The sequence below is a fragment of the Bactrocera dorsalis genome, chromosome 2 (assembly GCF_023373825.1).
Source record: "Bactrocera dorsalis isolate Fly_Bdor chromosome 2, ASM2337382v1, whole genome shotgun sequence".
NCBI classification, from domain to species: domain Eukaryota; kingdom Metazoa; phylum Arthropoda; class Insecta; order Diptera; family Tephritidae; genus Bactrocera; species Bactrocera dorsalis.
This window is the reverse complement of record NC_064304.1, coordinates 26325385-26349247: the sequence shown is the minus strand read 5'-3', so window position 1 is coordinate 26349247 and position 23863 is coordinate 26325385. Positions and strand designations below refer to the sequence as shown.

The 23863-nt window shown below is 36.0% G+C and overlaps 1 protein-coding gene across 2 annotated transcripts in view; it reads right to left on the bottom strand.

Annotated features, from left to right (window-relative positions):
• Positions 1–3826: 3826 nt before the first annotated feature.
• Positions 3827–23863, bottom strand: part of LOC105233901 (uncharacterized) — a 66503-nt gene continuing 46466 nt past the window's right edge. For both annotated transcript variants that reach the window (XM_019993044.3, XM_029548384.2), the window contains exons 3-4: positions 11465–13982; positions 3827–9438 (exon numbers count right to left, since the gene is read on the bottom strand). In XM_019993044.3, the coding sequence (XP_019848603.2) occupies positions 8768–9438; positions 11465–13982 (3189 nt within the window). In that variant the 3' untranslated portion in view covers positions 3827–8767. The remainder of the gene's footprint in view (positions 9439–11464; positions 13983–23863) is intronic.

The following is a 23863-nucleotide window of genomic DNA, read 5'->3' as shown; positions in this document are numbered from 1 at the left end:
ACTGAAACAGTTACGGCCGCTATAGCGGTACTGCTGTTCGGCCCTAACAAATCTCGCATATTCTGTACGCTGTTCCAAAGCAGAATGCTTTATTGTTATTCTTATTGAGTTGGCAGGAGAGACAAAAGAAGAAGGAGCAGCAGCGGCAAAAGCTTGAAGAACCGTGAAGGTCGCTGAACGGCCTTGCATGGTTGTGGCCGCTGCGCGGTTTCCTGTGGCTCGCTATTTGGCGTCGTGTTGTCGCATTTGATTCGCTGCTTCTGTAGTGTGTTCATTCCTTTTGCTATTACTGTTCTTGCTTTTAATGTGCCATTAACGGGTAAATAAGAGCAACAAGTTATATTGCGCTAAAACTTTCCGCTTCTTAACCGCAAGGCAAGACCGGCCCAGCCAGAGCTAGGCAGGGAAGCCTAAACAATATTTTACGCTGATGCATCGCCTGCGAATGTTAAGGCATTTTTGCTAATTTTAGACTCTTAAATGCGGTCATTAGTACTGTAGCACTTATGCCTATTCATTATAGTGCTGTAATTGATTGGCAATCGGTTAGGAATGAAATCAAATGAAAATAGTAATGTAATTACAAACAAGTTTTCTATAAAATAAATAAAAAAAATAAAATAAAAAGAAGTAAGCAACGGCTAAGAATTGGGATTGTATTGACCTTACTAAGTACCTCACATACAATCATCAATCATATGGAGTAAAGTCAACCTGATGTTCGAAAATTCTGACGTGTAGTTACATATATGGGACTAGGTCAAGATTTCGACCAGTTTTATTCATTTTATTATTTTATATATTGCAAAATATTCTACCGAATAGATCACGTCCAGCACGCAGTGAAAAATATGTAGCAGCCGTAGCTAAGAGTGTACATACATGAAGATCCTAGAGAGTCGATTCTTCATCATTCGTAGCATTTCGGACTGACGTATGGAACGATTTGGGGTATTTTACGTCAAGATCTTAAAAAATCTCTTTCAATTACCATTTATTCCGATCGATGTCGAATCCTCAGCTGAATACAGTTCACGTCAGAGCAGGGTATCACAAATTGGCTTGACTCATGTTTGAGTGCCAAGCCTAGGCAGTTCTTTTGGTATGGATTCGACAAATTGCCATAAAATTGGAAAATTGTTATAGCTTTTCCGTCAATCTTAGCTTTAGGCTATCGGGGTCCGCTTTAGTGGTTTTGCATTCAGAAGTGGCTGCTATTAAGAAGAGTGGCAATAGCTCGCTAACTGTGTGCCCATAGCTAGTCAAAGAGTGTCTGTCCTCACTATAACAGCATCAAGCTACCACATCTTTAGACTCGTTTGGATGCCTGGCCACCGTATCGGAATGGGAGCGAGTTGGATCTCCGTTGCGTTCTAGTACTGGAACAATGGACTTCGCATTTCGGTAATTTTACCTTCGACGAACCAAAATACTTATATCTGAAACTGACATTAGCCGTCTCAAAAAATTTGTAGTAGGCTCTATAGTAAGCTCTTCGTCGATCTGTAGGTCTTATGATCCAATATATAGAAGTTTTAAGGTACCACAATGAACTGGAGTTCTAATCTGTCCAAGTGAGATCGAGGATCGACCTCTTAACCTAATTTAACCTATAGCTACATATGGACAATACTTTGAATGATACTATTTCAGTTTTTCTTAAACAAGCACGCGAATATGAGATAGCTAAATCTCTCGGAAGCTATATTCTTTAAGAATATAAAAATTATCACCAGAAAAATGATGAATGTCCCAATATTCACTGGCAATCACAACTGACGTCGCTCACTTCAACAAAATCAATTATATTTTCCCTCTTTAATTGGAAACAGTAAGCAAGTCGTTATTTCAAATGGAGTTTTGCAACACACAATTTCATTTAGTAAAACCCAATAACAATTATTTTCATTTCACAGCTTTATTAACTGCACAATTTTCCAATTGTTTTGTGCCAACTTAAAACAGTCTGCAAACGCCAAACGCTATGTACACAGCGTTTTAATTAAACACCAAACACCCAGCTATGAGTGAACAACAAATTAGCATAACGCAAGCTTAGCCAATACACATAATTCATTATTTGCAAATTAAATGTTGCCAATAAGCGACAAGTAAAACAGCAACAAAGCTCAGCGAAAAAAACAACACAAAGAGTCGTAAATTAAACCTTCACTTGGCACTTTTTGATCTGATCATTTAGACGATCGGCTTTCAATGGAAATAATTTATTTCTTATTACAAAATTGATGACGGTAAAGAGCGCATTTACAGCATTCATTTAACTAGTACATGCTACATAGTACATTATACTGTTATACATATAGGGGGAGGCATGCTATTATATAGAGAACTCGAGTAGTTAGTGGTGTTAAGTCTTCCGCTGGACACTTGAACTTCTAAGAAGAAATGATACTAAACAAATTTATAATGCATAACAACTGTTGATACACAAAGTCGGAGAAGGCACAGTGTGCGTCATTTGTGTAACCTCACTTTAACTGACATAAACATAAACAACGCTATTTTTAGACGAAGATATTCAATTATTATTGTTAAGTGGTTACATGGGTTTTCTCGGTTAAAAAACAGCATTTTTCAACAATTTTTTCGCATAAAAAATGAAATATTTTATTAGAATGTTACAAACATACAGAATTAACAAAGAAATTCTGAAATTTTTACAAAAAACTTTTTTTTTGAAACCCATAAGCCCAAGTAAACCATTAATTAGAACTTCAAAATTTGGAACATGTTGAAAAGAACACTGAACCAACCAACTTATGACTAACTAAAATAATTATAACAGATCAATGGAAAAGCCTCCGTCCTAAATCCCAGTTTTTGCACCGATGTGTGGCAATGGATGAAACGTGGCATCAACATTTTACTCCCAAGTCAAAGCGACAGTCATCCGAGTGGAAAACCGAAACAGCACGGAATATATTTTATTGACTACCTTGAAATAGGAAGGGCCAAAGGCAACAGGAAGAATCAACGCCGATTATTATATAGCGTTATTGGATCGTTTGAATTTCGAAACCGCCGAAAAACGACCGCATTTAAAGCAAAAGAAAGTGGCAAAATACATGAATTGGACTTCGAAATGCTTCCGCATCCACCATATTCTCCAGATCTGGCCTCCAGCGACTAATTCCTGTTCTCAGATCTCAAAAATATTCTCGCTGCGAAGAAATTTTCGTCGAATGAAGAGGTGATCCCCGAAACTGAGACTTATTTTGAAGAAAAATACAAATCGTACTACATAAATGGTATCGAAAAGTTGATATCCCGTAACACAAAGAACGAATAACTGTGCAAGTTAGACTTCTTCCTAACTGTTTTATTTGTGAAGCATATTCCATCTCAGTGCAACCAAAGCTCACGATTTTTCTTTTTTTAAAAATAAGTGATTTATCTTGACAGTGTTGTTCGAACCCATGTTCCTAGAACTTCCATGAGATCATTGATAACCGATCAAAGAACTCCTAAAAGGACCTTCAAATACAATTGTTGTAGAAAAACTAAGTCTATCGCTCAACATAAGAACTTTTCATGCCAAGCCTGAATGTGTGCTTCCAAATTATCTAAAACCCAAAACTTTGTCTATAGCTAATATATATTTTTTTAGCTCTTTTTCAGGCAGTTTTACCGATTTCAAGGCAGTTTAACACTGTGGGAGTGAGCACCTTAACATGAAAAATCCATTTACCTTATTAGTATAACCAATGTACAAGTATATGATACACTCGAGATACAAACCTGATACCAAAATCACAATAACCATTATTATTTCAGCCTAATCATGTGAGGCTGTACATACGTGGCGCAGTGTAGGTGTACCAACCCAAGTACACAATAAATACCAAATAAGTAGATCACTTACATCCATCGCTCTTACAAAGTAAGATAATGCAATAAAACCAATTTGATTGTTTTCGTTCGTTGTTTGTTTTATTTTGTAATTAATTATAATATTTCAACTCATTATTGACTTCATTTATTAAGAGACAAATGATGGTAAATTATTATATTTTAAGTATATACAACAATATTTACATAATATCGCTCGGACATTTAGACTAATTTCGCAAACAATTGCTTATATATTTAAATAGTTCATATTGTGATGTCTACTTTAGTGGCATAAGTTTTACAGTTATCGTATTTGCTTGAAATATTTCGAACTTCATGTTAACTAAATTACTTATATTACTAGAATTAGTACAAATAAATAAGTTATAAATTTGAGCATTTCGTGTTAGCTCTTAACAACAAGTTCGTTCGAGTTTTTGTTTTTGTTGTAAATATTTGAGTTTTTCTTCATTTATTTAAAAAAAGGAACAATTCAAGGTAGCAGTTGATACCTTTTATAGGAAATATTGCGGCTGGCAATAAATGCTCGAATGTTTTGTCTTTATTTATTCAACTATTAAAATATATTTATATTATATTTAGATATATTTACATATTTAGTTATACTACTTTCGATATTTACTAACCGCGGCTCTTACATTTTATTTTTAATAATTTTTTTAATAATTATTTAGCTTTTATAATGTAACTTTCATTTTTACAAATAATGGCCATTAATGTGTTAATTTTCATTATATACAGATTGTAATTTTTTATTCAATAAACATTTTTTATAACCTTGAACAAAGTCTTCTACTTCAAACTGGTCACCAAAGGTGTGTAAGGTTAATTCAAAGGTTATCAGAATTGATATACGTACGTAAAAGGTGATAAAGCACAGAAAATCTAGATCATATCCCCTTAACTCAAAGCAATCGAATTTCGCAGCTATCTCAATACCATAGGGTCGCTTCTGATTTTAGCTTCCCACAAATATTTGAAAATTCCTACTGTTGAAAAAAATATTTATAAAACTATTTCAAATCTCTGAAACAATAAGTATATTAGCAAATAAAGTTCCTGTAGACCATATCATGTCATCGTACAACGTTTATTCCAAAAATAACCGCACTTCATACCTAAATCATACAACGTTCAGCATTATCCAGCAAACAGCATTAAGAAGGTAACTTCATATAAATTGTGACAAAAAAGCAACCGGAAATTGTAATTAAATCTCGGGTGAATGTTATTTAAAAAAATGTATTTTGCTAAGTGAAATCCAATCCCAAATTCATGGAACTGTCGATGAGACATGGATTTATAAGTATGACATGCAAACAAGCTAACAATCATCGGAATGGAGGGAACAAAAACGAGTCGAAACCATAAAAACCTGAAAAATCAAGGTGAAGCTCATTGCTTTTTTCGATATTCATGATTTGGTGCATCATGAGTTTGTTCCGGAGGGACAGACGGTCCATAAGGAGTTCTAATTGGCCATATTGGGGCGTTTGCGTAAGAACATCTGTCAAAAACGGCTGGAATTGTGGTAGAACGATTCATAGATCTTACACGGTGATAATGCACTATCTCAGCGAGCTACGATTGTGACCGAGTTTTATGCCAAAAATGCAACTAATTTCATTGATCAACCACCGAATTCAGCAGATTTGACTTTTTGTCATTCTTTTTTTGTTCCTCAAACTGCAATTGCCGCTCCGTGGAACACGTTTTCAGTCGATCACATCACATAAAACAAAATGTGCTGAAGGAGCTTAAAAGTATTTCGAGAATTAATTAGCTGGTTTGTACGATTTAAAAATGATCCTGACAATTTAAATGACGAACATGGGCCAGGTCGTTCAGAAGCTAGTGAGTTTAAATACAAATAAAAACAGTTTTTGGACGATTTTAACTAAAATTTTGGCTTAGATGAAGGTCTGTACGCGTTTATTTGACATGATCTAAAGAAAGACCATAAACATGAACGAGTTTTGATGAAAACACTGATTTCTCTCATCAATCAACCTCCGTATTCGCATGATCTACTTATAACCAAGTGACTATTTTTTATTTACAAAACTGAAAATCAATATGAAAAACGCATTCTGTGTTGACATAAAAAATCTTTCCATGCTCTAGTTGCGCGTTCCAAGTGATGTTTTGAGGCTGGTGGAAACTATCGTTATCTCTATCTCTGTTTTAGATATATTTAACATTTAAAGCCAGCTCATATGTCAAATTTCTCTGATGTTCGCCTAAGCCAAAAACAAACATTCAAATATTTAAAAAAAAATCTCAAGATTGTTGGTTTTTTTTCAAAGTTTAAACACTCGCTAAATACGATTGGTAATTTTTAGGGACCATTTCGAAGTCTTTAGGATAATTTTTAACATTTCATTTTTACATGCATACCAGCACTATGAAAGTAAACTGAAGTGAGGTTATACGGATTGATGAATTGAAATGATTTTTCATAAAGAAATTTTTAAGATAGTGTCTTTTTGAAGTTCGATGATATATGTGTTCTTTATGTAACTGACTTTTATTCCCGCTTGGTCGAGCTTTTACTGCTATTTCCAGGTGCTCATCTATGTTGTTGGGTTTTTTTTACCAACTTCGCATTATTTATTGTGTGGCTTTTTTTATAATAGAAGTGAACTGTCAGATTTTCCATTTCCTTGCCATTTGTGGCAGGTCGTGTCAAAAGCAACCCTTTTTCATACCTATTAGTTGGGTAAGGTATCGAATGCTGAATAACTGGTTATACGAGAGATCTTTTGTTTAATGCTCTAAGAACAAAACAACGTATCATCACAAAAATCTAAATTGAGTTTTTTATTGCTTACGATTCATTACATCATATCGCACATATGTATGTAGCATTAAATTTTCAGCTTGCGCTGTCAGATATACCCAATATATAACCAACATATAACCGACATATAACCAATATGTAACCGATATATAACCGACATATAACCAACATATAACCAATCTGTCACCATTTTATAACCAAAACTCAAATTTTGTTTCAATGTGCGTGGTTTCTATTATATCGTTGTTCCTTTGCCTGTCAACCTATGAAAAGTGGTGTTACGTTATTTTGCATTTTAGGTGACGATATCTTCTCAGTTGTTGAATAATTTTAGCACGTGCTAATGGAATTGAATTTGCTTTTTAATAATGGCAAAATATCTATCGTTCTTATGATATAATTGATACAAATTAAAAAAATTGTCACCGTATAAGCTATAACAAAATTCCAAGTCACTGGTCTCATAAAAATAATACTCATGCGCTGCTGATGCCAATGTCGGAATCACTGGGTTAGGTCAGTAATACCTGTGTGTTTTTAGTATAACCACTTTTCGATTGATTTATAATTGCAAATGAAAGCGTAGTGATTTCATATAACTAAAAATATGTAGTAAGTTTTATTTACTATTGATATGTATTTATGTAAAATTTATTTACCGCTGATTTATGTATATATATTTTGCTTTCCAATTTTTGTCTAAATAAATTTGTTCGCCTAAAGTTTCTTCAAAGCATGCTTTTGTCGACGAAAACACGTTCATCTGATAAAACTTACAAGTAAAGATTTTGTCTCTAAATAATCTCGTTTAACACTAATCAATTGTCTACCGCTTAAATTAATGCTAAATCAAACAATTATTGCTACATATAAATAATTATTAGCTTGCATCGTGGACACTGATGGTCCGTATAGAAAAAAATATCGACTTGTTGCAATTACTTATGAGTATTGAAGTTACGACATACAAACAAACTTGTGTAGCTAATACTAAGCAGTTGTATATTTTATATGATTTGTAGATATATATATATATATTTAAGAATAAAACACTTTTGCTAAATTACAAATACGAATAGTTTTTTAACTGCTGTCTTGTTGTTGTTTTGCTTTTTTTTTGTTTTTTATATGTTTTGTTTTGCTACGGGAATTTATGGCAAGTTGTTTTCATCTGCAATAAATCACTAAACATGAGTTAACTAAAACGAAGACTAAACTCTAGCAACTACACGCGCATACATACAAGCATATGTACGCTGGTAAGTGCTGTGTGCAGAAAAAAAAATTGAAATAAATATTAAAAAAATTATACAAAAAACTATAATAAATTAAATACACAAGCGATTGCAATCAATGCGCAATATTGACATTTTATCAGCTATGAAAAAATAATAATAAAAAATGAGCGCTATTTACGAATATCTGCTAACTAAATACGAGAGTGCATACATACTAATGCAGTATGCGCTTATAAATGTATATGTATTTGTGCCTAAGTATGCTAGTTGTATACGCTTAAGATGCTTTATATGTATTAGTGTATTCCTTCCTAGTTAAACTACCTACAGTACGACTTGGATCACATATTTTTCAGCTTGTCTAATGGGTCTTAAACAAAAGTACAAAACACGAAAATAAAATTGCAAATAATAAAAAAAATATAAAAATAAACGTATAAAATAAGGAATAACTCACAAGGAATAGACAAGAAATACTTTGCGCTTAACGACGCGCTGTCTGCGAATAGGCGCGCATAGCTGTCATAGCGTCGGCGTTTAACAGCCAGCATACTGCATGCTAAGCCAGCTTTAGGTCACGCAGAACGTAGCCGTTGGTGCAACGCGTGGCGTTCAGTATAAATTTTTGATGACCACACAACCCGCGCGTCAGCAACTCACTACCCCCGAGAGAGATGTGCTTGCAGACGCTTGCGCTGATGTGTGCGTCTGCGCGTATGCACCACACATTGCCGCCCACCGCTATACGTTTTACGCACCACCAGCCACCTTATAATCGAGTATGCACTTATGCCGCCATATGCCGTACGCAATGACAGCGCTATGCCGCCACCATCACCTTACGCTGTGCATTTGACTACTTGAGCTTAAGAAATGTCAACAACGCCTTGTGTATCAGACTGCGATTGATGGTGGAATCGGCGGTGTAACGTACGCCACGTAAATTACCATCATTATGGTCCACCACACCGTACTCGCCAACAATGAAACCGTCGTCGGTCTTCTCCTCTACGCGATACTTGCGATAGTTGCGTCCCTCGACCACATACGCCACCTTGGCATCGTCGTCGTCGCCGCCGTCGCCGGTTTTACTGCCATCCCCAGCAATGCCATCGTCATCGCTGCCGCCATCCAAACCACCAACCTGCGCCACATTATCATCATAGTTGTTGTCTATATTGGCATTTGTGTTGGCGTTGCCGTGATAGTAATGTTGTTGTTGGTGCTGTTGTTGTTGATGGTGTATCGCACCCCGACTGGGGAATTTCGTGGTGCGCAGTGCAAATGATGGTCTGGCCGTTGTAGTCACCGCCGCATTGCCTTGTATACCGTGGGCTCGTCCGTTTGTCATAACACTTACGGACTCTTCAATTTCGTAATTTTGCTCTGGGGTCGGCGTATACAAGCCGCCGCCGCCGCCGCTGTCGTCGTTATCGTTATTGTCGTCGTCGCCATTGTGGCTGCTCTCTGTTGTCGCCGTTGATGGGGCTAATGGTTGGTTGTATTTGGAAACACACTTGACTAGATCTGCAGATTTCAGTAATGCAATGAAAGAAGCAGAAGAAGAGTAGAAACATTTATACTTGGTAAAATTGTTACAATAACAGTAAATTATTAGCGTTGCATTACAAATAGCTATAAATATGCCAAAAAATATTATGTGCATCCTAAAGTATTGAATATCCAGGTGTGCAATCGGCCTTTCGACTAACTCTGCTCTAAGGAATGTCAAAAAAATACGTATAATTACTCGAACTGAGAAATTTCCCTAAAAAAAATCCTATAATATTAATTTATTCCTCAGTGAACTTCGAAGGGTAAGTAAATGCATGCGAATTTTAGAAAACCAGAAAACTTCTCATCTTATCTGAAGTTATAGAAGTTGAGAAAGCTCCCTCAGTAGTTTATGGGTGAAACTGAACGTTTCTGTCACATTGGTTAAAAGTTTCCCTTTTACTATATTATTTAGTTTACGAAAGTTCTTGTATTTTGGTGAAAGTTTAGGGTGAACATTCTCTAGATGAGCGATTTGGCTTTAAAGACAAAGGACCTGTTGGGCGGACAAAAAAGTTAAAAGAGGAAGAACTAAAAGCATTACAAGGAAATTAGATGTCAATAGAATTGAAGCCAAGAGACGTTGAAGGAAGATTTTGCGTGGCTGAAATGCTGCTTGAACGCTTTAAATAGTAATTTTGCACCGAATTGTGACTGATGCTGAAAACGGATCCATTACGACTACCCTAAACGCAACAAAACATATATGAAACCTGACCAACTCGCAAACTCAACGGCAAGAACGAATATCCCTTGGACTAAGGAAATGGACTCGATGTGAAGGAACCAGAAGTGTTACCGGAAGCAAGTCATCAAATTAAAAGCAACGATTGCAGAAAAATGCCCGGAACTTCGACTAGATACGAAGCCAGTCGTCAAAACGACATCCGGCCTCACATTGCAAGACCGGTTAAAAACTATTTCGTAAAGAAGGGCTGGGAAGTTCTGTCTCACACGCCGTTTAATAAAGACCACTTCCGGCTATCATTTGTTCCGGTTATTGTAGGACGTCTTCACAAAAGTTTAAGATAGATAAGGTTAATGTGTTAGGCCAAGAAGCCACGCATAGATGCTTGCAGCGTTGTCTTGCCAATGGGACAAGTGCACAAAAGATGCTCCATTGTTTGCCCGGTGCCTTGCTCTAAATATTTCCTGCAGTCTTCTTAATCTCTCACAAAAGAATAGGACACAAATATTGACTGGACTCGCTCTAGGCCGTCAAGCCGGCACAATTAATTTGGAACGGCATCCAGAAAACGCTCGAGATATACTTTGAATAGTATTACTCTATATATCTTTCTCAAGTAAAGCGCAAATCAATAGGTCTTCCTAAGTTGGTGAAAGTAAACCAAGAAACCTTGGTTTAAAATTCTGTTTTGGCCAGCTTGCGAATCCTTTGGAAGCATTTATTAGCCCATGACTAAATATTTTTATTTGGACTAATATACCAAGCATATCGTCTAGGGGAATTTTTAATACGATGTGGTGACAAGTCTAAAACCTTTCTCAAGTTATTCTTCCTTATACGATTTAACAATTCGAGTTGCGAATCGAACAAGTAGCCTTTATAAATCAAATGAACTGGCACCATTAAAAATATGTTTTAAGAATGACCCCACATAAAACTCAGCTGTCTTACTTTTGAAGGAGATGAGGAAAAGTCGCAGCCATCTGTATTTGATTCACACATACCGGGAAACGTGGTGTCCAATTTATCCAAATCATGCTGACACGCTACACATTTGCCATTAATAACATAACGATCATCATTATAGCCACACATTTAACGACAATAACGAGACCAAAAGCTCTAAAAGTATTAAAACTAAATTTTTACAATACGTCATTAACCACAACAACAAACAACCCAACCAAAAGCGCTCTACGACCGAAGTACCCGTAGATATTGACATACTTGTTTACATAAAAAACCGCCTAACATAAAGCAAACTCATTCGGTACCACTTTGTCGGCAACTAACTACTCGTACTTAACTCACCTCGATTAGGCAATCCTTTGGCATTTTGATTAGAATGTTGGTCCGACAATGACGAATATTGACGTTGCTGCTGCTGTTGCTGTTGCAAGGCTGATTGAGACAACGACGCCGAGAAGGCGGACTCCAAGCATTGGCGTTGCCGTGGCGATGAGTAGGTAACAGCCGCCGGTGGACTGTGCGAGAAGTCGGGATCCAAGAGATGTTGCGGTGATTGCGGCGCATTCAATAAATCATACGGCAATTTATCCAAGTTGAAGAGTACCCGACGTGGTTGCGATTGTGCCGCATGTGACTGTGATAGTGATTGCGATTGAGCAGGTTGCGCGGCTGTTTCGACGTTGGACTGACTGTTGGCTTGAGTATGCGCGTGTGCATGCACCGAACTATGTGAATCATGTGCACTATGCGAACTATGCGCACCGTGACTGTTGTGACTATGGCTATGCGCATGCGAGTGGAAACGTGTGTGATGCGTGTGGTGTGGCTGTTGATGCTGGTTAGTGGATATTGACGATATTGTGACTGGTGGGTGTTCATCTGAAAGCTGTGGCGGCGTTGTTGTTGAGGTTTGCGCCTCACCGAAAGCGATGCGTGACACAATGGCGGGTCGGCGTGAGGGCATATAACGCCCAGGGCGTGTAGTCGTGGTTGAGGTTGTAGTTGTGCTGCTTGTGGAGCTTGACGTAGACGGTGAAGCCGTTACGGCGACACCAGCGGCGCTTGGCGACCAATAAGTTTTCGCCGGTTCACCATAGACTTTGGCAGGCTGTGAGTATACCTTTGCTGGTTCGGAATAAAACTTCGATGGTTGTCCATATACCTTAGCGGGTTCGGAATAAAACTTTTCGGGCTCGCCGTAAACTTTAGACGGCTCCGAATATACTTTAGCTGGTTCGGAGTAAAACTTCGACGGTTCGCTGTACATTTTCGATGGCACCGAATAAAACTTTGCCGGCTCTGAATTGTGCGCCAATTGTGCACGTTGTAAGGGTTTTAAACTCTCGCTAACATTGCGCTGCGCTTCGGCCAAAATGCCCGAGTGTCGCCACGCATGCAAATCTTCCACATTCTGTGACAACGAACTATACGATATTGAGCGGGACTGCGGGCCATGTCCTTCCTTGGTATTGTGATAGATCACCGTTTGGAAGGGCAACAATTTCTCATCCATATCAGCGTTGACGGCATCAACTTGCGCCACCGCTGCGGACGTGTCGCGCATAACGCCAACGCTCATGTCATCAGCACCGCTAATTTGCGTGTTGACATGTGAGCGCGCTGCATTTGCCAGGCTGTGATTTATGGGCGCGGACGTGCCATTACGTTTGTTCGCGCCACTCTGATATGCAGCTGGTGCGGTGACAGTAGCGGTGCGTGTGGAAGCGGACTGCGTCAGTGGCGCTGCCAATACGTTTTGTATATTGGTCGAAGCGCTATTCTCCGAGTCGACCACATCCAGGTTGGCAGCCATTTTAACGGCACGTCCACTCACGGCATGTGGCGTGTGCAGTGAGCGTGGACTATTCGCGCGTGCTGCATGCGGTGCGCCGCGCAATTTTTGTGGCGACATTGTCAACGGTTCGGCTTCCTCAATGGAGAATTCACTTTTGTGTGAGCGATTCACAAAGTCGTCCATCGTTGAGGTAGCCGCCGATGCAGTCATCGGCGCAGTTGGCGCTGTTGTTGTCGCTGTTGCCGTCATGGCGGACATGTTGTCGGCGCTCTGGTTTTTGTCAGCGCTGTTGTCATGTGGTGTTTGCTTGTGCGGCTGTCGCATGTTGTCTGTGTGTGGCATTGGCGCACGTGTCTCGGTGAATATATTGCTCTGTTTTGACATAACTGTGTCAGCTATGTGATATTGATTGTTTGTTGTTGTTGTGCGACTTTGGCCACCACGTTTGCTCGATGATGACACACTCACCGCCACTACCTTGACTTCATCGCTAGGATTTGCTTCAACATGCATGGGCACTTGTTCCGTCGCTATTGGCTTTGATGTCTGTTTACTGTGTGTTTGTGTTGTTTCTTTTTTTAGATCAATGTCACGCGCCACTGCATCCACAATGGCGTCATTGTCGTCGTATTCTTCGAGGAACACAATTTTACTACCTGATGTCACCAACTTCACCACTTGTTTGCCCTCCTCGCTCGCTAGCGTTGTCTTCGCCGTCGTCGTCGCTGTCGCTTCGTTCTGCACATTACGACTCTTATAACTAAGACTACGCGCCGCCGCGCCTCTATTACCCAAATCACTTGACTGCGTGGTGGCATCGCCTGTCGATTGGTAATGATCGGCGCGCGTCACTCGCCTTTCGCCAACAGCCCCTCTGCTGTCGCTACGTGCCTGCAGTCCGCGCACCACACGTTCGTTGGCATCGTCGTGCTCACCGCTGTGCAGTTCGCGCTGCGATTCATCACGTTCGAAAAGCAACTTGAGAAACTCATTCCCCGCAATGAGATCGACTGTTGGTGGTGCGCTGGCGGGCCGCGTGTCGATCGTCGGTGCTCGCGCCAACATCTGTGAATTGAAGTAAAGAAATTAAAAATTAATTGGCATCACTTTAGTGTTATGGTATGTCATTTGTTTTCTTGCATTTTTACAATGTTTGTATTTCAACAGAATTACGGCATTTTTGCTGAGTATGTATTGCCGGTGGTTTTGGTGTCAGTCGAGTCATACTCTTTTAGCACCGATCTTGTGAGAAATTCGTTTTAAGCACATGTTTATGATAATTAGATGGCTATAACACTTGTTGCAACGGCAGCGCACATTCATTTTTCTTAGTCAACAAGTATGTAATTGAGCTCCCATTACCCATTTCCATTAACCTGCGTACTACAAGTGTGACAGTCAGACAAGTGTGGAACGCAAGATATTCATATGCGAAACGATTGCAAGGTGGGACTGCGAACAATAATGTGTGCGAAATAAATTGTGGTCAATGAGTAAGAAACGTGTCTCATTTATAAAAGTAATTTGAATGGAATAAGAGTGAACATTATTCTACTTTCTAGTTTGTCTGTTTAAAAATGTAAACAATAGCTTCAAATTAATTATTTAAAAATTTCTATAATATTAAACTTTGACCACTACTATGGCTGCGACCTAATGCAAGCGAATAGTAACACGGATATATGAAGGGAAAATGAAAAGCAGCATCAGGAAGTACTATAATAAAACTTTAATGAATTACTTGTAGTATAATTCGATTTACGATAAAAATGCGAGTGAAGTAAATTTCCGTTTCGAAAATAAGAGTTTTCATTTACAATTACCTCAAAAACTTGGGTAATATTCTGTAATCAGACATTAGGTAAATTTGTTTATAACATTTAAATTCTGTATTTATTTCTCAAACTTAAATTTATACCCTTCATCCTTCCCATCCGAGAAACGTAATTTTGTCCGGTGCTCGAAACGGTCGGAAAAGTATTTTTACTGTATACCTTCAACACCTTCTTCTAGTCTGTTTTTATCGCCATAATCGTGTCAAAACGCCGCCAGCATTAGCTTTTTGAGTTTGCTGAATAGCCAGAGGTCGAAATAGTCAGATGAATAGGGTGAATTGGAACGATATGAATTGAGTTCTTGGCTAAAAAGTAGCTAGGAAAAAATGCGGTAAAACTTGGTGCATTATCGTGTTGAAGGAATTCAGGGTCGTTCGCTCAAAATTCTGACCGTTCCAGACGAATAGCCTGACGCAAACAATGCATAACTCTAAAATAATATTCTTTGTTGACAGATTGGTCCGGCGAAGGGAGATCATGGTACCCCACATCATGGCAATTGCCGTACTTTACTTTTTGGTATCTAACTAGTTCAAGATTATCATCTTGAATTGTGAGGGGACACTACTATGGAATATATTTGCATTTCAAACAATTATTATTTCGTTTTCTTTTGGTTTTAACTTTTTATTTTGAGTATATCATAAAAGTCTTGGAGAGTTGATATAACTTAGAGGAATAGCATTTATGTGGAATATGTTAGTAAAGTCTTGGAGAGTTGATCTACCTTAGAGTAATAGCATTAAGAATTTCATTTTCATGAGAAAAAAATAGTAAGCCAGCGATTTTCTCAAAGATCCCATTGCCTGCAATTTTAGGGATGCCTGAATTTTCAATTTAGCTCTACCAGGAGGAACTCTACAAAGAAGTGGTTGCTTGGCCAGAATGGAGCCACCACTATAAAATAAATACTTTCTGCACAGCCGCGGACACTTAACGACTTTCACAGGTTATTTTCCGTTAGGAAGGAAGAAAAGTGATTTTTCGCAATGTGTTTTTAGAAAAATCTGAAACGGTAAATATGTAGCTGATACTATGTATGTTAAGGCAAATAATTAGATACAAATGATTATGTAATTGATTTTCGTTAATTGCTGCAAGTTGTGCCACCGCTGACATCAGAATTGGCATAAAATAATCCGATCAAATTTTTTAATTGAGAAAAAAAAATCAAACATGGACATCTTCAAGAACATTGACCATAAAAATGAGTCTTCGAAGTTTTCCTTTTTTATGCGAAAATTATCTATTATTTTCTATTTAAAATGATCTAAAAATATTTTTCTTTAACTTCATAGTCTAACTTCAATAGTTTTTTATGCCCTTTAAAATTAAAGCTAGATAGGTTTAAAGTGTGATGTTAAAGGGTCAGCAGCTCAGCGCCAACTACTTTGAAGTGGCATAGCTTCACACATTTTTAAACCCTCACATATAGTGAAAATAGATTTCGTATATCACTGCGAGAAGTTGCTAAGCCTCGTGAAATTGCACTATGAATGTTATGGCAAGTTAAATACCTACCTAGTTATGTATATTGAATCCAATGCAGTATGTACTGAATAAAACCTGAGAACCTGAACAATCCTAACCTTATCTTTTACTCTTAAAACAGCACATTTAACCCCACTTTTAATGTAAATAGAGCGAATTAACACGCTTCTTAGACCACCTCTTAGATTTCGTTGATTGCAATACTTCATTTTTTTCCTTCAAACAGTATCTAGAAATCTTAACAAAAACAACAATAACTTGCAATTTTCTAAAGAAAAGGTTACTTGAGAAAAAGAGAGTGAGTGAGATCAATTTACGTTCTTAGTTACTATGATTACTGCTAGCTTTCTGATAATTGACAAGTTATCTAACATTATTCCAACGATTTATGAGCCTATAGTTTTTATTTTTTTTTCGAATTTTAGATGTTAATTTCTATAAGCAAAGGCTCAAAGTCTTAATATTTTTCGAAACCAAATGCTAATAAATAAATGCTATAAATACTTGTAAAATACAACAAATGGCGTTCTTATATTCTTGTAACACGTTGTTACCGAGTATAATAGTTTTGTTCACCTAACCTGACCTAAAACTAAATAAGTGAGATAGATATAGGGTTATATATGTATACTATACATATACTTATATTAATGATCAGGATGAAAGTTGAAAACCGGGTGACTGTCTGTCTGCCTTTACTAAATTTCGTACGTAGTATTCCTCTCATATTCCTATTATATATCAGTGCACTATATAATACAATTTTTAATTCCATTTGATTTTTTCACTTTCCAATAAAAAAAAAATTAATGTAACGGCATAATAATAGTTAATAGATAAAATCGGGTAGATTCTACTCCAATTCCTATGTATTTTTGTTTTTCTAGAAAATCGTATGCCAAATATGTTCTTTTTGTATGGTAAAACTAACCGGAAATTGTATTCTCTACAGATTCCTTGAATAGACTAAAATATGTATGCTTAAACTGGTTACTTGATTATTGAAACACAGGTGACAAATATCATTCAAACATGGTGATTTAAACATTCCTTATGAAACGCTTAGTATTTGAAGAAGTGATCAAAATTCTGGATGTTAGAATAATTTTGAGCAGTAACTAATATTAATGAGAAATTTCTTATGCCAATAATTCTGCCATTATTTTATTGCAAAAATATATTAACATTTTTAATGGTACAATAATTTTATTTATTAGTTCTTTTATTTAGTTCTTGGCGTTTATTTATTTAAAGGTGTGTCTGCTTTTGAGTTTAATAATCATTGCTTAGAATAATACCAAGGGCATTTATTCTTTTAGCGCTTGAATAATTTATAATTTGTTTAACAATCTTAATTCATATTTATTCAGGGGCGTTACTTTAATGGCAGCACAATTTTCAAGAGTGCAACTAAATATTAAAAAGAGTAAGTGAAGACAACCCAAACGGGTTTTTAGCTTAATTCGATTTTTATTACTTTTAACCCATAAGGAATATATTTTAGGTCAAATGAGAGTGAAATAACAGTGAACATAGAAATTATTTTCTTGAACGCTACTACAAAAGGAAAGTATTCATCTTATTTTAGCAACTTAATAGGAAAAGGATGTAGTCGCACGCATTACAATTTTAGAGAAGAAAAAAGCTCTACAGTTAACAAAAAATTATTACTCATTTTAAGTATTAAAATCTATATTTAATATTAATTTAAAAATATATACAATCATTTCATTATTTCTTTACACACACTTTTATTATACACACACATACACTTATTATGCACAATACATAGCATTACAGCGTTTACTATCCACATATATCAGCGTGAAATTAAATATTTTCCAATATATTGCACTCTTCACAAAAATTCGCTCTGCATTTCCGGCATATTTATTGGCACCGAATCAATTGTTCTGCTTATACCATACATATGTACATACAGATAGTATACAAAAATGAGCGAATACAACGACTTTGTAGCTAAGGAACTTGTTATTCGCAATCAACTGCGCCTAACCTTGAGTAATTGACGTCGAACACATTTTACCATATTAATGCAGTCAATTTTCCAGCTAATTTGACTACACACACACACACACACACATTTGTACACGTATGTGTGCTAAAATTAGCCTCTGCTAGACAACACCCAAGTGTATGGCTTTAATTCAACTTGATTGTTGACAAACGGTTCAAGTTACCAAATTACACTGGCACCAGTACAAAAGACTTAAGCAACGAACTTGCCAAACTGTGAACAACTAATGCCATTGACAGATCACTTTAAAACACATAAACTGACTAAAACGCTCCAGCACCAGCAACATATTGTAGAAAATGTGTTCGCAATTTTTTATTGCGAAAATTTACATGAACATAGAAAATTGACGGAAAACTAATGTGACCTTAGATGCCGTGCGGCAGCATGCATATTCTTATAATGTAAATGTATGAGAACTGAAAATCTGAGCGGGTATATAGTATATTGGCAGCAGTCAATCAATTGCAAGCGATAAGTAACTGGTTTCACAGGAAATCACTTCAACTCTTTTATTTATAAAATGCTAATTAAATTTATTTTTAGTTTAAGTTTTAATTAATTTATATAGTTAGCGATTACACTGAGGCAATTTCCTTTAAAAGTTTGCATAGAAAATATACTATTTGAAGTTGAAGGATTCTGTTGAATTAAACTTTTCGGTTTCGCAGCAAATGTTCTCCACCAACACATTTGTATCTTAATGCTCACTTCATACGGGTACAACTGGTAAGAGGTATGTGTGGTATTTGAGATGTCCTGATTAGAAATTTGAATTCAAAGATTTTTGCATCACGTCCAGCTATTTTTGTCATTTTAGTAAATGGTGATGGTTTGACCTCTACATCCTGTGACTACAAAACAAAAAATCTTACATGTTAAGAAATTTTTACTATCATTTTACTATCGATTTTAGCAACACAAAATTGCATTGATCTCGAACGTAACTATATTATTACAGTCAATGGAGGACTCTATAGAGCCTGCATTAATGACCTTTTCGTGCGTGCATCGGAGGATTTTGATGTGAACGTGCTTTGCTTGCAATGAGATGTGTGGTGTCCAAGATCGTGTGATTTAACACCGCTGGGCTATCTTTTGTAAGGTTATGTGATGTCGCTTGTCTATAGAAATCAGTTCTACGTAATTAACGTCTTGGAGAAGAATATTCGTTCGTAGTAGAAAAAAGCCTGTTGACTGAAATTAATTCCGGGCAGCCGCGGCGGTCACCTTTTGGCAATTTTCACCAGGATCAATAAACATAGTTTAAGTCTAGACCATTAAACTTTAAAGGTCGTTTCTGATTGTTGTCAGCGTCCAAATTAAGAAAACAAATTTTAGATGCTGTTGGTAAAGAAGGGTTTTTGCAGAGCTTGGCAATTATCTACAAATTCGATTTAAGTAGTTCTGATTAAACATGAGCAAGTTAAGACGCAAGTACTTTATATTGATTGGAAAATTGATGCAATACCTTAAAATATTCAATATTTTTGGATATATTTTTATTTAAATAAATTCAGGTTTTCATAAATGATTCAGAATATGCATACATATATCCTTTTATGCAAAAAAATATTTTTCTCAGCAATAAATCTATAATCGATGAACACACCTTCATTAAATTTTCATTATTTGTACGAAAAATATTTTTATGTTATTCCTCCTCATAAGTAAACATATAAAGTTTGATTTCAAGCTTCAACCAAAGTCAAACTAAAAAGGTGTTTCAAATGCAGTCATTAAAATTTGTACAGTCATATCTAATAATAACAAAGCTAGCTGTCGTCTCACTTATTAGACATGAAGTATTTGATTTTCAAATTCAATTTAAATGAGCATTGGAATTAGTAATAATTTTTTAACTAATAATTTTATTTCAATTTGAATATCTGGCCATAATTTAATTATGCATAGCTACCAAATTGATTATATTTAATTGAAGTTAAGTAATAATTGTATAGCAACAAAAAGCTTAGCCCAACGAATGGCTACAGTTTGCGGTAGTTTAGGCGATTTGGCGCGGCTTCGTTTGGATAATAAGAACCCGATGGCTCAAGTGTTAAATGAGAAACAATTCGTTACAGTTGACAATGCCGCCGAGCAGGAACGTTCTAACTGTTAGTGTTGTTATTGTATTTCAGTGTTTTTGCTGTTGTTTGTGATTTGCCACAGTTCCTTAACATATTTGTGACATGAAGCGTTTTAGATGCTGGCGAACGCGACACAAAGCTTTTATATAGCTACATTTGATAGAAATATATACATATGTATATATATGTATGTATATATGTAGAAATAAATGTATGCACATATCTTTGGCTGTGTGTTTGCTCGCATTGTATGTGACACCCAAGTGATGAATTGCATAAATTTCTTGAGCCAAAGGTAACCGTATATTTTTGGCATCGTTTTTTTAAGTTTCTTAAGATTTTTCTTTTATTTAAATTTCAATTAAAATATTTTTTTTCATTTCGAATTTGTTTGTTGTATATCGCCACTAAAGCGGGTTACGCAATAAAAGGAATGCTTTTGTTTATATTTCTTTTGTGCAGCAACTTGCTTGTTCTAAATACATGCCATGCACTCACATACATACACACGTAGATTTATGTGCTTCGTTTTACTCAAATTACTTTTGTTGTTACAGTTGTTGCTTGTTTTGCGTGTAAGTTTGATTTGAAAGCGAGCAATTAAATACCTTTGAGTGATTTCGTGTCAATGTTAAATTCCAATTCACTAAAATAAAAGAATGTAAACGGCTTTTCAATCCAGGCGAAAAACAACAAAAACAAAAACTTACAGAAATACATACTTACATATGCATTTGCAAGTCAATGTACGCTTATGCAATTAAATTAGCTGTGTGTGCGTTACAGTTCAATTATATGTAGCACTTCTGCTATTTTGTACTTTTATGGCGACGCCACCAATCGCGAGTTATACATACGTACACACATACATACTATATATTTGTATAAAATTAAATGCACAAATGCATGAATGTTGACTGCACTGTTAACGCTCTACGCCTTGGCCACTTTGATGCATATATTTGTCGTATCAAGTACATTAGGCTGGGTCATAATTGTAATTTTTTTTTTTTGCTTCGTACTCTGAAAAACTGTCATGCACTCGCTTCGTACTCTACTTTCTACGCCTACATATAAAATTTTTTGTATCATGCACATTAGGGTGGGTGAAAAAAAATTAATGTTTTTTTTCGCTTCGTACTCTGAAAAACTGTCAACACTCTACGCCTTGGCCACTTTGAAACCTATAATATTTTTTGTATCATGCACATTAGGGTGGGTGAAAAAAAATTAATATTTTTTTCGCTTCGTACTCTAAAAAATTTATTGATAGACACCTCTAAGAGAGGCTCTCGATGTACGAGTTCTCTATTGTAACGGGAAGGTACTCCACCTAACGGTTTTTTTTTATTTTTTTCTTATTATCAGCTAGAAAGTTCATAACTCGCTTTTAACTGTTTGGAATCATATTTCGTTTAGTGATTTTTGTAAGAAGCTAAATCCTCCTCAAAAAGAATCTATGACGATTTTTTCGTAAACCTAAGCCTTCAAAAGATATTTCCAATTGAAGTTTAGCTTTTTTAAGGCATTTTTTTTCCTTACGCAATGAAACAAAATTTATTTATATTTCCAGTCTTGCAAAAATCTTTCTGACCTACAAAAAAAAATATCATTATTTTTAGAGCCACCCTAATGTATCTTTCAAAAATTTGACAGCTCTGCAAAATTTTCTGCTTTACAAAAAGCGTAAATATTTATTTTTTTTTTTTGGCCCACCTTAATGCATACATATGTATGTATATAATATAAATAAGCGAATGTAAATGTTTTGTAATTTTACCACACATGCGAAGGTAGCAAAAAAGGTGTGCGCACTCCTTGCTGATAAAGCGCGTAATGTTGTTGCTGTTGGCGTTATTATTATTTGTTTACATACATATTGCTAGGTACTACTAACTTATTAAGCAACTTAGAGCTGAACTTAGGTTTCCTAGTAATTCGCTGCATTTGCATATCCTATAGCATAATTAGGTTTTTGTTGTTGTTGTTGCTTTATTTGGTTAGCGTTATTGTTGTATGGTCTACAAGCCATTGTTTTCAATGTAATCTTTAAGCTGTGATCTAGAACTTACGCCCACATAATTGTAACGGCGTTCGCGTGCTGACGAGTGAAGACAAAATGAACGAGGCAATGAAGATTGATTTCGAACCGGTGTCTTAAGGAGAGGTATAAATAAATTATTTGTTTATATATTAATACTGTAAGAGTTAAAAAACGCCAAGTAAAAATACATGGAAGGGATGAAAGAACTTTAAGTGGTTAGCTTAGGTTAGATGGCTGATCCTTTAGCATGGTGAAGGGATCACACTTAGACTGTATTGTTCAGTCCTTAGTCTTAAAGAGGGACTACAGCATTCAACTTTAGTAAGAGCAGCTTTGTTTCGCCAAGTTGTTGCTTTTACATGTAATTTCGTTGACAAGAGAGCAGAAGCGAGCAGAGGAATGTCGAAACGAAGATAGACAATATCTCTTACGACATACTCCAGCAACAATTGCATTAAACCAAGTTAAGGTTACATTAAACAACATGTATAACTTAATATAAGTTTGTCAAGGATAAAATTGTAAAACTTGCATACTAAAATATTCCAAAATATATTTATAAACAGTTGGAAATTTTTTACTTGTTTTTTTTTTTTTTTTTTTTTTTTTTTTTAAGAGAGAGGAGTTTTCATATGATACGAAAAAAGCAAAAACAAAAGGATTCTTGCAAGCTTACATCTTAGTTTCAAGTAGGAAAATCTGAAATACTCGTATAATATTAACCCATGAACACACCCATTTTAGTTCAATGCCTCTATATAAAATTCAACGAATTCCTTTTGGAGAACTTTCAACCCTCTAGCACCTTAATGCCTACAATGTGTATTATTTAATAAATTTCTCACAAATATATTAGAAGATTTTTGAATATACCAGAGCAGAATATCCTATAGACAGAAAGAAACATTTTAATTTCTGGTATGGAACTATATATACATATATATATCGTTCACATTTTCGTAGTCAAGAATGGAAAGAGTAAAATTAATTAATAAAATAAATAAAATTAATAAAAGTAAACATGGAAGGAAGAGTGAGGACCCGGAATCACATTGAGCCACAGTAAAAATGTAAATTAAGAACTCAGGCTATCCACTAACAACCCAATTTCATCTATCTCTCAGTTCATTAAATAATAACTCAACGCTTTTGTATATTATCAACTACTGGTATATTACCAGATATATTATCCACTCCTTTGTCTTTTCCAGCCTTCAGCGATTTGAATGCTGAAGATATCTCTTCCAAACTGGGTGGATTACAGCCGATGTTTCTATTAAGTTTACGGTGTTTTATAACTGAGGCCTCATCAGACATTTCATCAAGCATAATACTCATATAAAAGATGCTTTCAGATCTCAAATGGCGAATTTTTGTTAATGACAGGGGTGCCGTCACTTCTTTCTGTAGGAATACTACTTCTTTCTATTAGTTTCTTTAGGTACCTT